The sequence below is a fragment of the Glycine max genome, chromosome 6 (genome assembly GCF_000004515.6).
Source record: "Glycine max cultivar Williams 82 chromosome 6, Glycine_max_v4.0, whole genome shotgun sequence".
Taxonomy (NCBI): domain Eukaryota; kingdom Viridiplantae; phylum Streptophyta; class Magnoliopsida; order Fabales; family Fabaceae; genus Glycine; species Glycine max.
This window is the reverse complement of record NC_038242.2, coordinates 598,475-615,883: the sequence shown is the minus strand read 5'-3', so window position 1 is coordinate 615,883 and position 17,409 is coordinate 598,475. Positions and strand designations below refer to the sequence as shown.

Sequence of the window (17,409 nt, the reverse complement as noted above, 5' to 3'; positions counted from 1 at the left end):
ATTAGCTAATTAATTACAACAATGTAAGAAGTAGATAATGGGAAAATGTCCATGAAATAATTGTCCGTAGTTGCTTATTGTTGATAATTGGTTTATCTACTAAAACAACTATAACTTAGTTAAAGGACCAATTCATAATGTTTAAATTATTATAAACTAATTTTCTAGTAATATTTTTAATTTTCACGGACGAAAAAAACAACAATTATAACATATCCTTTTAAAAAAGACAAGGACAACATACTTAAATATATTTTTTTTAAAAGAAAATATAATTAACCAAAATAAAAGAAAAATAAAATCAACAGGGTTTTCAGTAAAAGAAAAGTCACCAGGTTTCGTATAATAAATTATTAGATGGTTTGAGAGCATTATTATTTTCATTAATTTTTTACATGACATATAATCTAGTATTGTTATTTTTTAAAATTAAAAAGTTTAAATAATCTTGTGCCTTACACAGTAAAGATATGGACATGGATTGGGTCCAATATTTAATTTGAGTCTATATCTGTATTTGTGACCGAAAAGGAGTTAAGTTGGGCTTCTTTTAGTGGGCCTACTATTTTTAGCATGGAATATGGATTTTGGTAATACCAATTGGAAAACGATGAATATGGATTTTGACTGATATTTTAGTTAAACGGTAAAGGTAAAAAAATGTGAAGATGAACCTTTGATGGTGAAATAAGGGCTAGAGCAATAGCACTCTCTATTGTTCGTCTGTTCTGCAAATCTTTATTGCGAATTGGGATCGTCTAGAATCTAGAGTAGAGGAAAAACAATATCTTGATTTCTATTAACACTACTCAAGAAACGTCTTCTTGCAAGATGAAAAAGGCTTGAAATGAATACGTTTAATTTCAGTTGTTTCGTAATAATTTTTTTTTAAAAAAAAAAACACTTTATTTGTACTCCCTTTTTCATTTAAAAGTTTATACCAAAATATATTATTGAAACATTTTTATAATTATTGGTAAAAAGCAAAAAAAAAAAACTCCAATTAAGGTTATGATTGACAAGACACTGGCTTCAAAAAAAATTATAAAAGATGTGTTTAACTGTTCGGCAAATAATTTTTTTTAAGTATCTTTTGATATTTTTTAAAATAACTACTATTAAAAAATTTGTTTAAGTAAATAATTATTTTTAAATAGTCTCTGGCCTTGTTTGATTGTTATTCTCCTGCCAAAATAGTTGAGTAAGATGAGGAAGACATTATTTTGTGTGTGTGAAAGAAAGGGCCTAAAGGCCCACTACAAAAAAAATGTATTTCTGGAATGCATTTAAACCAAGTGTAGGCCAATGAATATGATTCAGTGCCTTTAGGCATGGGAGGGATTGATAAGGAATGATAGGGAGCAGATCCTGTCATTGAATCTCCACCATTGCTTAATGAGAATCAAAACAAAACAAAGTAGCTAATAGCTAGGCCAATTGTAACCTCGTGCTTGCTTTCTTTCTTTCTTTCCCTCACGGACATCACTTGGACAGTACCTAGCTTACAGCTACATTGATTCAACAATGGCCTCTGCTTCAGCTACTCTTCTCAAGTCATCTCCTGGTCTTGGTGAATACATCTCTGCTACCATTCTCTTTGAGGAAACTCTCTACCAAAACATTGTTCCCGGTAACAAAACCATTGAAACATTATGCATTTTGTTTAGAGGACACGTTGTATCTCTCCTCTCATGGGATTCGAAGTAGGCCAAAAGGTGTGGGCAGAGGTATTCTTCTACCTGGCTGAGAACAATGTCCTGTTCGAAGGTATTCTCCTCAAGCCTAGCATGGTTAATGACCAAAGTTGTGTTGTGCAGTTTTTGTCTGTTGGACAATCTGAGTTGAAGCAACCTTGAACTTGAATGCAATGAACCAGTCTCCAAACCCATGGCACGTCCTTCTTGAAGACATGTCTTCCGTTTCCAGAAAATTGATGCATAGCCAAGTAGGTCTACATAATCAGGCCCTTATGTATTCCAAAAACATGGAACATATAAATACAAGTTAAAAATTATTTGAAACGACAACATAATTTAAAACTTGTACATTCAATTATTAAAGTAAGTTGCTCAAGAAATTCATCACCTATCATTTTGCACGAAAAGAGCCAAATGTTCCATGATCTGCACTCAATCAAACCAGTTGCATACTGTTTCACTCTGAATTAGCAATCAAACCAATTGCAACATGATATACACTCAATCCCACAAATAAAATTACCTGTATTACTCTGAACTGTTGTACTCCTATAGACAAACATCTATAGACTATAGACGGTTTTTATTTCATGCAGTTTTAAAACATCTATATGTACTCTCCAAAAACAAACATCTATATGTAACAACGTTAGATGGTTTTTGGAAAAAACAAAATATACGGCAAGAATAAAAAGATTAAAAAATTGTAATTATAGTGACCAAAATACAATATTTTAAATTATATAGACTAAAAAGAGATAGAAATGGGAGCTTACATGACATTGGCTACCAAAAAAAATATGCATTTGAATTTGTATAAATAAATTAAAAAAATTATGCATTTGAATTTGCATAAATAAATAAAAAAATATACATTTGCCACTTAATTTTTATTTTGGTAATGGGTTAATGTCTTAAACCTTAAATTTATCTGTTACAATATATATAGTGAGCTTGTAGGGCAAAAAGCCTGCACGTGGCATCAGAGCAATGCAGGAAGGAACAACGTAATTTACGCAAAACACATGGAACTCAAGCTTTGCCAAAGCCTCTTTATAGGCTTAATTTTACTTTTTCTTCACTTTTGCATGTGCTGCAGGAAGGGGTGTTAATTATATATGGATTCATGAACAAGCTCCACGGATACTTAATTAGTAATTAAACTTTCCCTTAACCTCTTGAAACATGCATGATTGCATGGTAACTGGTAGCTAGAAGGTCAATTTCGCCATGTTATCATCCCAACGGAATGGACTATTCCTGCAAAGCGACTAGCCACCGAAGCAGACAGAGAAATGAATACTATAGTATTATTTACAGAATTGAATTTGAATATATTTATTTAAATTCCATTTAGTCAAATATTACTATATATAATAAGCTTATTAAATTTTATAATAATTATTGTAAAAATTATCTCAAAAATAATTTCTATTGGACAATAGTGTAAAAACATTTATACTAATATGATGATTAAATTCTTATTTATAAATTTGGGAGAAAGATTAAAATAAAATTATTTTTTATATTTTTAATACCCTGCTAACTAATAAATAAATTCCAAAATATTTAGTAAAATCAACATAGAATTTAACTCAATTATAAAAGTATTAAGAATAATTAAAGTTATAAAGATCGAGTGTTTTATTAATACCCTATATTATATACAAAAAAAAAAAACCCTATACCGAACTAAATTATGTGATGTCTTAGATTTTGATGCTTATAATTAATTTATTTGCAGGTATACTCTAAGCTTGGCTAATCTATGTCATTCATATAATATCAATAATTTATTGATTTCAGAGTAACTTACACAGTATAGAGGAATTTAGAACTCCACAAGGAAGAACTTTCATAAATTTTTTGGTAGGAATTGAATTGTCAGTGCTAGAGAGAAAAAAAATATATTTGCATTCTCTCTACACATTTTAAGCCATGGTCTTAATGAGGCAACAATAACACATGTTACACCGAGAGTAATTGATTGTTTTTTTACAATATTTAATTATTAGTCTAATAGCTATAAAAAGTTCATAGCATAGATATTAATTTCCCCTCCTCAAAAGACAATTTTTTTTATCGTGAATGTTAGTTGTTAGATGTTAATTTTTTGTTAATAATAAAATTTAAACTCACGGTCATTTTTTTCTTTCATCTCTTTCCTTCAAACAAATTTTATAATTCCTCCCTCAAAGATAAAGTATCTACTTATTCAGTAAGTGAGAGATTAATCTTTTGAAATAATATTATCGCTAAAATGAGGAATGATAAAACAATTTTTTTTTCAATATATAAGATCACATGTTTAAAAAATATAAATTCTTTTTACTTAAATTAAACTAAGTATCATGTTCAAAATAGTTTTCAGAGTCCAGTCAATCACCCATCATTTTACGTACTCTGCGTGAAAGGCGAAAAAGGGCAGCTCTGATCAATAGATCCCCGACGTGATGCACGCACGCTTCAGTTTGTAATATTGGAGCCACACATTTGTTGTTTTTATGTCTTGTAGATCTAATTTAACAAATGAGTTCACGCTACAAGGAAGCACAATTATGTTCACCTACCATGCTGTCTAAAACGTTAGAAGAATTATCTTATTAAAGGGATTTAACTTAGTTAATGTATGTAAGTTATTTTAAATTTTTTTAGAGTAAAAGAGGATAAATAATTATATCATACAAGACTATGTGACACATTGTTAAATGTTGATGTAATAATATTTTAGTTTTTCAGGTGTTTCAATTGTATTTTTGTTAATCTTGAGTTTTAATTGTATTTGCTTATGAAGGTATTATAATTAATTATATGATTTTTTTATTGGATCAGACGTCACGGATATTTCTTAATTCATTAGATAAGAAATTAATTCCACACATATGTTATTATTGGGCCAATAAATTTTTTCAAATGTTGATTCTTTTATCAAACTTTTATTAAATATTTAACATATTTTATTAAAATAATATTAGATGATGATAAGATAGTTAATGTGTTGTTTGATAAATATGTTGATGTTATTTCATTGCATACCTTACAATTATAATTCTAAAAAAATTAAAATATAATTAAGTCATGTCAATATATGTGTTAGATAATAGACTAATTATTACATCATCATTTAACATCTCCTAAACGAGATTTGTTAAATATTTAATGAAATATTGATAGACAAATTAAATTACATAATTGTAATATTGGAAGACTTAATTCACATAATTAAAACTCGAGAAACCTAAATTGCATAATTATATTTTTTTAGGAAAATAAAATTAATTTTTTTATTAACAAGTATTAATTGTTAATCTTTAATATTTTGTTAGTGAAAAATAAGCTTAAATTTATTAAAAGTGGAAAAAACAAACTTACAAGCTGATCAGTGAGTATAATCTATTTTACTTAAATGTAAATTTATTATATCAAGACTCTTTCAAAGGGAAAGGTTCATTTTAGAGACAAAGGTATAAAGTTATAGCTTTTTATCAAATTAATAATACACATTAACACACGAGATATAAGATAATAGATCTTAACTGTTTACTTATATCTAAATGATTAAAATTAAAAAAATACTTAGAGTCACATAATTATTAACTGTTAATGACTTTTCACATATTTTTGTATTATACTATTATCATTCATTATAAGATTTTAATGGGTAATATTTTTTCTCTTAATCTTACATAAAAATACTTCAATTACTTGATCCGCCTTGTTTAAAAGAAGCAATCTTAACCTTTGATGAAAAAAGTAAAATAAGATAATATTATATATTTTTATAAAGTAAATAAAAGGTTCTATTAATCATATTTTAATTAGTTTAACTCATAAATAAATATAAAAAGGAAAATGAAATTTTCACACTCAATTACCCATTGTTTGTTTTAATAAATTTTAAGAGAAACAAAAAGTGTAATGGAAAGAAGAAGATTAGTGATTAGGACTACTTCTCTTGTTTAATAATGAGAAGAAACATGATGGAAGTCTATTGTGTATCTCACAATTTTATTTTCTCTCAATTATAATAGAGAAAATAAGATCAATTATCTTTTAAATAAAAAATATATATTATTTTTATTCATAGGAATCAACTACGATATTAAAAATTTACAACATTTACAATTGAGTTAAATCTTATTGCTAACAAGATTATCTTTTATGCAGTACATGTACATTGTTTATAATAATAAGATAAATTATCATATAATAATGGCAATGTTTTTATATGAAACTATTTTGTGTTCTACCTTACTCAATAAGTATAGAGAAAATTTAACCATAATTATCACTATTTTCTTTGGAAGAGAAAATACAATGATAACCAAATGATATTTTATATCAAAATTTCCACCTAATTCAAATAACTTAAAAATCTACTCATTTTCTTCTTAATTATTTTCACTTTCCAACCAAGGATTTTAAGACATCTTTAAGGAAATAATTTATTAGAATGGCTTATCTTTATTTTAAGACATTTTATTAGAATTATTTTGTTACGGTGGAAAGAAAAATAATGAATTAAGGAAGGAATGAAAATCAAACAATGTTCTATTAGACCAGTGACAATCATATAGCTCGAGTGATAGTAGTCTCTAATCTACGAATTAAAAGAGATCTATAATCTTTCACCTAAAAAATACACCATGATTGAAATTCTATGTACGTACGGAAGAAAGGAAGAAAACTTTACCACAATCTTTCGTTCAGTTTAGGATAGAATACAACAATAATAAAAGAATCTCTTTTTTTTTAAGAAAAAATACTTTTATTTTATTTATCTCATTTCTCATTCTTTATCTAAGATATTAAGGTTAATTTAAGTGCATATTTAGTCTCTATAAAACTTATATTTTCATTTTAGTTCATCCAGCAAAAAAATAAATTCCATTTTAGTTTTTTATTTATTTTTGTCTATTTATAATCTTTCGTTTATTTTCATAACAAAAAATCAAATTTTGAGTGACTAAAAGGAGATAAATAAGAACATAAATTTCTAACCTCGTAGATTGATATTAATGATGGAAAATAAATGAGAAGCTAGATATGTACGATATTTTTTTTATAAAAACTAAAAAAAAATGAAGTTTTATAAAAAAATTAGTTTGTTCGATTTTTATTTCTTTTCATTCTCTACTTAACCAATTTATAAAATCCTTTTATTTTTTGGTACTCTTTTTGTTCAATAGAGTACTAAATAATGAACGAGATCATTTAAAAGTTAAGAAAGAAGATGTAATAAAGTGGGTGTGGAAATATTAGAATCCCAGGTTGCAGGTGTGAGTGAGAGAGAAAAGAAGCCGACCACACACTCTCTCTCTTACATTGCATGGTTTGGGTGGCGTTACAACCTTTCCTTTTCAGATCGTGGATCGTTAACTTGTACCCGTTTTCACTACCCCTCCCCCTACTCTTCTTAATCTATTCCAATCCCATTCAACAAAAAAACAGCTTCATCCTCTACCTTACCTTTTCTGTTTTTGTTTAACAAAAAATCTAAACTTGGACGATACGTCACACACCTCGTGGATCGTACTAAGATTTTTGTATACTATTCTGGGTTTTGAGTGGCTCTAGTCTACTCAAAGGTTTGAACTTTGAACTCTGAAGCAGTTAGTTGTGTTGAGTAGGTGGCATTGAGGTGCCTGCCAATGCCATGTAGCGAATTCTGAAGAGAGAGACCATTGCGTTATGCGTGTGCTGATTTTAGTTTTACTCTTGGGTCGCATTTGTGGTTAAGCTTTCAATTGCGGTTCGCTCACCGTCAGAGGCAGACGTTAAAGGACAGAGAAAGCTGAAGGTAATTTCATTGAGTCGTGAAACATTAATTTCTACAAGAATATCCGACCGTATGTGTTGGTTGGAAAGAAGAAAAAAGAGGGAGAGTGAAAGGGATGGCCTTGTTTGTTTTGGGACCATTGCTCCGTGTAACTAACGATTTATGGTCTTGTCTCGTTGAACAGCGTTCTCAGTTCTCAGACATTGAGCGTTTGCCACGATCAAACTATTTTTTATTGGTCATTGATGAACGAAGGATAAAAATATTTTTATTTGCTCTTCACCTCCCTCTTATTTCTCTCTCCAGATGAAGCAAGGTTGATCGTCTCTCTTCTTTGTTATTTTACTTTCTTTTTTTGTTTTTAATTTATTGAAGACAAGTTCTCGTCATATAAGGCCTACAAGCGACAAGTGAGAATTGATAGTAGATGATTAAATAGTAATTACTAGTCAGTATTCTGTTGTTCCTGGTCTTTCTAAAGTTAGCTTCTTGTTGCTGTTATTGCGTATTTATTTATGAGCTGAAGTTAATGGGTTGTTGTCTTCTCATTCATGATGTGAATAATGCTCAAATTTAAGGGCTTGGTATTTTTGTGAACAGCCAGCTGTTTTCCTATAACTATCTTGCATATTTGGGAAAGCAATAATAGCTTTTATAATTTACCACATCACGTGTTTTCACTTTTAAAAGTGAGAAATGGGAGCTGTTTCTGGAGAAGAGTTAGTTAAATGGGAGAAGATGGGAGGAGTGGGAGGCCATGAGGAGAAGATTCTGGTGTTAGTGAGGCTGAGACCTTTGAGTGAGAAGGAAATTGATGTGAATGAAGCAGCAGATTGGGAATGCATCAATGACACTACCATCTTATACCGGAACACCCTTCGGGAAGGTTCCTCATTCCCAAGTGCCTACACCTTTGGTAAGCAAATGTATATCTTTGATGTTGCCATATTATTCATTGTCATAAATTGGAATCAAAATCAAACAATTCTATGTTTGCATTATATTGACAAGAATTAGAATCTTAGAACATGGGTTTGATTCATAAAGTACGGTTACTGGATCTGTTGATCACTTTCCTTTGCCTGGAGAACAAGGTTTAGTTGCTTTGAATAATTTCAACTTTCAAGTTCTCTTGCCTTGACTTTCCATGGCAGAGATGCACTTCTTTTTTTAATTTTCCTGGGTCCAACTTGGGAAAATACTTAATTGAATTGGTGATACAAACATTGTGATGATTCTTTTTTCACTTGTTTTGATTTGACATAACCAACTAAGATGCCAATCCCTTTTTTCCCCTTCTCTTTAACTTTAAAATGACTGTACTTCGCCTCACTTCAAAATGCATTTTGCTTAGTGTTTTTTTTGTAATGATTGTGTTTTGGAAGCATTGTTGATTAAGTTTAAGATATAATGTGTCAGAGGTTCATTTATTATGGATAGAATGTTTCTGAATTTTTATTAAGATTTGGTTGTAGACAGAGTTTTTCGGGGTGACTGTTCCACAAAGCAGGTATATGAGGAAGGGGCCAAAGAAATTGCTCTTTCAGTTGTTGGCGGAATAAACTGTAAGCATATAATTTTATGCTACCCAGTTTCTCATGAACACTTCCCAATCAGTCTCCTTACTTTGACTAAAGTACGTATTTATACATTCTTCCAGCATGTATTTTTGCCTACGGGCAAACGAGTAGTGGAAAGACATACACAATGATTGGAATAACTGAATATGCTGTAGCAGATATTTTTGACTATATAAATAAGGTAACTGGACAGTGAATTTATAGATCTAGCTGTTTAATTCTTCAGTATCATTTTTCACCATAGTTCTTGTTTCTAATATTACAAATCTTGTTTTGTCAAATATATATATATTACAAGTCTTGCTAACAGAAGGTTACCGCAACTTTTTTAGCATGAAGAAAGAGCTTTTGTGTTGAAGTTCTCAGCAATTGAAATTTACAACGAAATTATTAGAGACCTCCTGATCACTAAGAACACATCACTTAGGCTGCGTGATGATCCTGAGGTGAATGCATTCCGTAATCTATATATATAATGTTAGGAAGTCTCACATGATCTGCTTCAATTCTCATGGTGCAACTTATATATCTGTTGGATAAATTTACTTAATTCCAATTGGTTTTAAGTTGAAATCTAACATATAATATATTGAATTGAAGAAGAAATGATATTGCTTATTTAACTGTTTCTCTATTTTTCAGAGAGGACCAATTGTAGAGAAACTTACAGAGGAGACTCTACGGGACTGGGTGCATTTGAAAGAGCTCCTATCATTCTGTGAAGGTAAAAGAAATTTGCATAACTTTCTTGACACAAGTTGGTTTACAGCATTACATTTCCTGCTATATTCTTGCAGCACAGAGACAGGTAGGAGAGACATACCTCAATGACAAGAGTTCTCGATCTCACCAAATTATCAGACTGGTGCGTGTGCCTTCCCCCTTGCTTGCTTAGAACATTGTGTTGTCTATATCTTGTTGACTTTTGTTATTGGAATTGTAACCTTGCAGACAATTGAAAGTTCTGCCAGAGAATTCATGGGTAAAAGCAGCTCAACCACTTTAGCTGCTAGTGTGGTATGTTTAAAATTTTAAGTTCTTCCTCTCACTCAACATAAAATGTTTAGATCATTTTACTATTATTTTTGTTTCTTTTCTCTGCAGAATTTTGTTGATTTGGCAGGGAGTGAGCGTGCATCTCAGGCATTATCAGCTGGGTCCAGATTGAAAGAAGGCTGTCATATAAATCGGAGTTTACTCACTCTTGGAACAGTTATTCGTAAACTTAGGTTGTCCCCTTCTTTCTTAGCCTATGGTGTCTACCTTCTTTATTCAGCTTCTAATATTGTTAGCAAACCTACATCTGGATTGTTTAATTCAACTGTAAGTCATATGGATGGCTGCCTCTTATTTTATTGTTGATTAATTAATCATATCTTCATTGTTTATGACTTCACAACCTGTCAGGCTACAAGGTTAACTTTGTATTTTCTATGCAAGAACTGACTAGCTTATTTTTTTTCTTTTCGCCACTATCAGATTGAAATTATTGATTTCGTCATAGGCTCATAGCAGTAAGATAGCCTTTCTTTCAGAAAAGAGAAAAAGAGCATTAAGATAGCCTTCTTTTATTAATTATAAGATACTAAATTCCTTGTATAGGGTTGAATATTAGTTAATGTTAACTTTACCAGTAAATAAAAATTTGGGTGAAGAAGCAAGACAGGTATTCATATTATGTACCTTGTGTTGTGACTAATTAGAAAGAGCTTTTCACTGTATAATTATCTGATGGGCTACACTTTCTATGAAGCTGTTCAAATGTAAAATTCAGTAGTTTCTGTTGGCTGACATCATGTGCTTGGATGCAGTAAGGGAAGACAAGGACACATCAATTACAGAGATTCTAAGTTGACGCGCATACTGCAGCCTTCCTTAGGTGGCAATTCTAGAACAGCCATCATTTGCACTTTGAGCCCTGCGCGGAGCCATGTTGAGCAAACTAGAAACACCCTTCTTTTTGCTTGTTGTGCAAAACAAGTGACTACTAAAGCACAGGTTAATGTAGTGATGTCTGATAAGGTATTGGTCAAGCAGCTGCAAAAAGAGGTAGCCAGATTAGAGAGTGAGTTGAGAACTCCTTGTCCTCCTTCCACCAATTGTGATTGTGCAGCAATGTTGAGAAAGAAAAATCTCCAGATACAAAAGGTCATAATTTGCTCTCTCTTTTTTTTTAATTCATATGATATTTCACTTTATGTTGATTGTGGACATATCTAGACGTGGGACTTTGAAGATATTGATTTAGAACTTTTGGTGCATTAACCTCCCTTTTCTGGTTAATTGTCCATTTGTCTTGATGAACAATACTTTTGTCGTAATATCTAAAATTGGTTTCACCATTTTCTTAGATTTTGTATCATACCTAAAGCTGTATGATTGGTGCTTAGTGATACATCGTCCACCCTTGTGCATGTTACATTTTTGTTACTCCTTGGATGTTGATAATATGGGTTTCAATTATTCAGATGGAGAGGGAGATTAGGGAGCTTATTGAGCAACGTCATCTTGCTCAATCTCAGGTTGAGGATTTGCTGCGCATGGTTGGAAATGATCAGAAATCTAGAAAAGTAATTTCTATCTCCTAATTAGTGAACTTATATAAGAAAATTATGCCTCTGAATTTGGTTTCCTCTCCTTATTATTCAGTTTGGCATTAATAAATTGTGCTAATATGCAGGAAAGGATGGACACCTGGGAAGATGATGATTCAATATCAGAGTCATCAAGCACTTATCCTTCTGATTTACGCATTAGAGAATTCAACAATCCTCACTACAACAATGAAAACAGTGAAAGTAGTCCTGATAGTAAGTTTTTTCTTTTCTTCCCTTTGCCAGTAGTAAGTAGGCTGATAGAAGTTTATAGTTAATACCATTCAAGAGTAGAACCGCATCATATTTAGTCATTTGATAACTTTTGTTTGTACAGAACACCCTGATGAATGCTGCAAAGAAATTCAAAGTGTTGAATTGGAGGAATCAAGTAGAGATGACCTTGAATATGCTGATCTATCAGTAAGTAACAACGGGGTGTTGGCATTAACATTGTATGGAGAGGAAAATGTAATAAGCCAGGAGATACCGACCCCTGTGAATGAAGATAGGGAAGAGAAACAGAACCAATTAACATATGGTGTGTTGGAGCAGAGACTCGATGATTCACAATTGAGTAATGATTCTCCTATGACTATGTCAGAGACAGTGCCAAATTGTAGGAATTTTAAATTACTAAGGAGCTGGAGTTGTAGGGAATATTACACAAGTAGTTCTCCTGAGAAAGCGGGAGTAATGGAGAGGACTCCGGCCAGTAGTTTTGAAAAATGCTTCCCTGGAAGACCAGATGAATTGCAGAGAAAGTTCCTTCCATTAACTTATGGTTCTTCCACAAAATTGTCAATGAATGGCTCTCCATCTTCTGTTGGAAGCCCCTCTATGGATGAGTTAAGAACCAACAGCATGAGATCAAATGCTAATGAAGATGTTACTAGCCTCCAAACTTTTGTTGCTGGGATGAAGGAAATGGCAAAACTTGAGTATGAGAAGCAGCTTGTTGATGATGATCAGGTGAAAATGAATCATTTCAAATCCTTTCTTATTTCTTAAATTTTAATCTAAAAAAATTACATATTTATTATTTTTCTTTGAACCAACTGCAATTGTTCAAATGCTTCTTCCATTATGCAATATTAACCAGTTACTAATACAACTATGAATTTTGTTTTATTAAAAGTGTTTATTGCTTCATAAGTAGGTAGCTTTACTCTGGCCATTCTTGATATTAATTCCTTTTTGATATTTATTGTGTTAAATTGTTGCTTGTAATTAGCAAATATTGGAAGAATGTTGAACCTCAACCGTATCTAGATATTCATGTTGATACTCGTAGCAGCCATGGATAATAAGTCCACACAGCATATATGTTACCACTGTTACTTGTATTTGCTATTTGTGCAATGCTTCATTTGAAGCTTAAAAGTCTCATTTGGATAGTCAATTTTAGTCTTGATGCTCGATATTTTTGACTAAATTCTAGTTTCTGAATTGTAGGATCAGCAAGCAGAGACAACAACTTTTAGATTTGAAAAGAATATGAAAGATGTAGGTGTGGGTTCAATGTTAGAGGCACCTGAATCTCCTGTGGAATGGCCTCTGCAATTCAAGCAGCAGCAAAGAGAAATAGTGGAACTGTGGCAAGCCTGCAAGGTATCATTGTTCCACAGGACTTACTTCTTTCTTTTATTCAGGGGTGATCCAACTGACTCCATATACATGGAGGTGGAGTTTAGAAGATTATCTTTCCTCAAAGAAACATTTGCCAGTGGAAATCAGTCCATGAACGCTTCAAGGTTCTCTTTCTCTCTTGTTTCTGTCACATGAGCATCTGATATGCATGGTGCTTAATGTTGACTGACATACATGTGTTTGTTTGGGGAAACAGCGCGAAGGGTGTTCAGCGGGAGAGAGAGGTGCTGGTCAAGCTTATGCAGAGAAGGCTATCCGAGGAAGAGAGGAAGAATCTCTTCAGCAAGTGGGGCATTGAATTGGATTCAAAGCGCCGGAGGAAGCAGCTGGCGAATCGCATATGGAGCAGCACCGATATGAATCACATCGTGGAGAGTGCTGCGGTTGTTGCAAAGTTATTGAGCTTTACAGGGCTGAAGGAGATGTTTGGCCTTAGCTTCTCACCACATACCTGGGCGTCTCTTTTTTAGGCCACCAAATTTATTCTTATTTTAATTACCTAATCCCTGTCAAGTGTGAATACTCAGTCTCTTAGATACATTACAACCTGTATTTCAACGAGTTAAGAACAATTTCTAGTATAACATAACATGTTCTGCTCGTTTCATTTTGCCTATTAATCAATATGTTTTCCGCTTTCTCTCTTGGTATTATAGAATCATTGTTCAAATTTCATTAAGTCTCACATGATTTACATCGTTTAGGAGTGAGGCAAATGAGAGTTTATAAATATTCTTCTTTTTTCAACCCACCAAGGCATCTTCTATTGGCAAAACCGGGCCATCAAGTCCCAAAATGAACAATACTTCTTCCTTGGGTACCTTTCAAAGACAAAATTGTGATAAATCATCAAACACTAAAAAATATTACATTACTATCTCATACATTAAACATGTTTAAAATATGCATTCATCTCCTTTAAATATCTAAAAAGAAATACTAAAATCAATAATAAAACATTCAAAATTATACAAAGAAAAAGACAATGTAATTGAAAGATGCTTGCATAATTATTTATCAGTCAAGGAGAGTGCTTTTATTTTTGGGGGTAGAATTTTAAGAATTTAGTTTATTAAAAAGGATTAAAATATAATTCACATTCATTTATAGATAAGGAGAGTGTATATTTTATATAAGAAAGAATAATGTCATTTACTCTAGTTGTATGTTTGTTTTACTTGGACTTTCAAATGCCTAGTATATGATTTCACTTCTTTCAAACCAGTTATACTAGGCACAATTAGATGAAAAGCCCAGAGTGAAAAATGAGAAAAGGCCCAATGTTGGGACGGTCTGGTCCAAATTTGATACGACGTCGTGCAGGGTTTGACTTGGAGGTTGTTTGCCTTTGCCATTTTTCTTCGAATCCCTGGCTGAACTTGAGACTTGGGAGTGAACTGAAAAAGCATAAAGTATGGCTTCGACGGCAGCGTACCTTGCTCGGCGCGCGGCGCAGAAGGAGAGGGTTCGGATCCTCTACCGCCGCGCCCTCAAAGACACTCTCAACTGGGCCGTACATCGCCACCTCTTCTACGACGACGTATCATTCATTCATTCTTTTCCCATTTCCCCTTTTCAATCTCTATTTTTTTCTCTCCCTAATTCCTTTTTTCTTCTTTTTCAGGCTTCAAACCTCCGCGAAAGGTTCGAGGAGAACAGACACGTGGTTCGTTTCCCTCTTTTTACTTACCTTCCAGATCATCGCATCTGTAACATAGTTTCGATCCACACATCCCTTGTGATATTTTGCACCCTAATTGTTTTCTATTTGGAGTAATTATGTTGTGATTATGGATTTGTGTCACTCGTATTCCATCATTGACAAATCCATTCGATTTCTTATATGTTGTCTGATGTTGAGCTTGCTTTGTGTTGATTCCATTACAGGAAGACCCTGATACCATTGACAGGCTCATAACGGATGCTGAAGCTTCCTACAACAAGTGGCGCCATCCCGATCCCTATATTGGTAAATTAACCTCTTTGCCGACACTGTTTCATATATATCTTATGCCACATTGTTTTCTTTCACTCTCGATTGGAAATTTCAACATATCACATCCATAAGAAAATATTGCCGTACTTTATTTTTTCAAATCCTTGATGTCATTCAAACAATGGATAAGGAGATATAGTTGAGAATATTATGTTAATGTCCTCTAATTGTAAATAATTCTAAACATGATTGCTTTAAACATAACTACACCCCTTCTGCATTTGTTTGCTGAGGACCACATTGAAAGAGTGCTGATGGGAGTTCAGGGTACTTCCATCAAATGATTTTTAGGCATATCCTCCATATTGGGAAAAACCCAAGTCCCACATTGGCTAAAGATAAGGCCAACATAGAGTATATAAGTGGGGGGCAACCCTATCCCTTTGAGCTAGCTTTTTGAGGTTGAGTTAGATCCAAACCCACATTGTAAGACTCCATAGTCAGTATCTCTGCTTGTCACTGTAATCAAACTGTTAAACTTGCAAAAATAAATAAATAAATAAATAAAAACCATTGTTTTGAAAGATTTAATTTACCTAAGCTACAATATGCCTTGGAGCATAGGCACAAAGGCAAGGTATCGCCCATATTTTAATTTTTCTGGTTTTAAGGTAGATTTATCTGCGCATGTTACTCTACTCATTGGTCCTTCTCTTTCCTGTTCTGTTATTTAGTCCAGTTCAGATATTGACTTGTTTTACTCCTCTTTTCTGATGTATAATAGTTCCTTGGGCTCCTGGTGGTTCCAAGTTTACTCGCAACCCAACTCCACCTCAAGGGGTAAGTTGTTATGGTTATATCATACGCTTATCTTTTCCATTTTTTGTTGGTCCTACTTATTGATTTTGCTACTTTCATGGGCATCACTAAAATTATTGTAGAATTGAGAATTCATGACAAGTTCATTTGATGAGATATACACAATGTCCTGTGCAAGAGGCCTAAAATACCTGCATAAGGCCCCATGCTTTTCTTTTTGCATGGGGCATTGTGTCTATACTTCTCATCACGGTCATCAGATGACCCTATTTGGCATTGGGTCATTTGACCTGTCGTGTGAGGGTATCACACAAAATGTTCCAAATCTGTGTCTACCTATGTTATTTAATTACTTTATACACTTTGTGGCCTTTTTCTTTGGGAAATGTACTGAACTTCTTTGTGATTATTAAGTGACTAACATAGCTGGGAATAAATGTATCTCATCTCCTCTGCATTATATACTAAATGTGTGTGATAATTTTAGAAGTTAACAAGCATTGTTCTCCCCATATTTCTTCAATGAGTACAATTGGTGGATGAGCAATTTTTACTTTTGAAAAAGTGATGGAATGTTCAAGACCAGCTAACTGAGATCTCCGTTGGTCATATTAATCTAATCGTGAAGATGAAAACTGTTATAAGCTTACTTCTTGTGCATGGCTAACTTCCGTAGTTACTTAGTTTTTGAAATAATTAAACCTATCATTCTATAAATCCACTATTGGATATTCACCCACCATTCAAGAATATCAAGGTCTTTCGTATATCAGTGAATTGGTATGCTGTTTTCCACTATTGATCAGAAAGGGTATATGCATAAAATATGACGAGGAATAGGAGGAAATTCTCAATTTGTGAGTAGGGTGTTCTTCCTTTATGCTTGCTTTTCATGTTCCTTGTTCATTTTCTTCTGTATGAGATACCTAAAAGTTGTTCCAATTTATTGATTTGGAATATGCTTATTTCTAACTGACTTTGATAGTGTTTTTTTATGCAGATTGAGATAGTTTATAATTATGGCCGTGAAGATAATGACTGAAATCTGATTTTATTTTTTTTTGCACCCTTGCAATGAATAAAGGTCTGCAATCAAACTGTTCTGTATTCACAAATTGATACCGATTGAGTCCATCCATGCTTATGATGTTGAAAAATTTGATGTCCTCCGAACCAGATGGTACCTGGATTTTACTGTTTTTAAGATTCTGTCATTGGTACTTGTTAGTGAGTCTGAATTTTTTTACATAAAGAAAACCAGTTGCATATATTGGCCGCAAACTCTGAATTATTGGGTCTTCCAGATATCATTTCAACCTAACGTTAACTGTTGAGCTACACTATCACGCTATTA

At 32.5% G+C, this 17,409-nt stretch overlaps 2 protein-coding genes across 4 annotated transcripts; both read left to right on the top strand.

Moving 5' to 3' along the window:
- The first annotated feature begins 6,940 nt into the window (after positions 1-6,940).
- LOC100813479 (kinesin-like protein KIN-7E) lies at positions 6,941-13,940 on the top strand. 3 transcript variants are annotated; one of them, XM_003527564.5, is made up of 15 exons: positions 6,941-7,497; positions 8,167-8,392; positions 8,952-9,041; positions 9,137-9,237; positions 9,389-9,502; positions 9,699-9,780; positions 9,854-9,921; positions 10,008-10,073; positions 10,161-10,285; positions 10,868-11,204; positions 11,525-11,626; positions 11,737-11,866; positions 11,988-12,622; positions 13,106-13,404; positions 13,497-13,940. In XM_003527564.5, the coding sequence occupies exons 2-15, from the start codon at positions 8,173-8,175 to the stop codon at positions 13,768-13,770; spliced, it is 2,643 nt and encodes an 880-aa protein (XP_003527612.1). In that variant the 5' UTR covers positions 6,941-7,497; positions 8,167-8,172; the 3' UTR covers positions 13,771-13,940. The 3 variants fall into 3 exon arrangements, with proteins under 3 accessions (XP_003527612.1, XP_006581109.1, XP_014632673.1); XM_006581046.4 differs by having other exon boundaries at positions 8,077-8,392; XM_014777187.3 differs by lacking the exon at positions 6,941-7,497 and having other exon boundaries at positions 8,255-8,392; positions 8,956-9,041.
- A 741-nt stretch (positions 13,941-14,681) lies between these two features.
- LOC100527776 (uncharacterized) lies at positions 14,682-17,322 on the top strand. The gene is made up of 5 exons (NM_001250297.2): positions 14,682-14,840; positions 14,925-14,966; positions 15,188-15,269; positions 16,021-16,076; positions 17,056-17,322. The coding sequence occupies exons 1-5, from the start codon at positions 14,715-14,717 to the stop codon at positions 17,095-17,097; spliced, it is 348 nt and encodes a 115-aa protein (NP_001237226.1). The 5' UTR covers positions 14,682-14,714; the 3' UTR covers positions 17,098-17,322.
- The last annotated feature ends 87 nt before the right edge of the window (positions 17,323-17,409 follow it).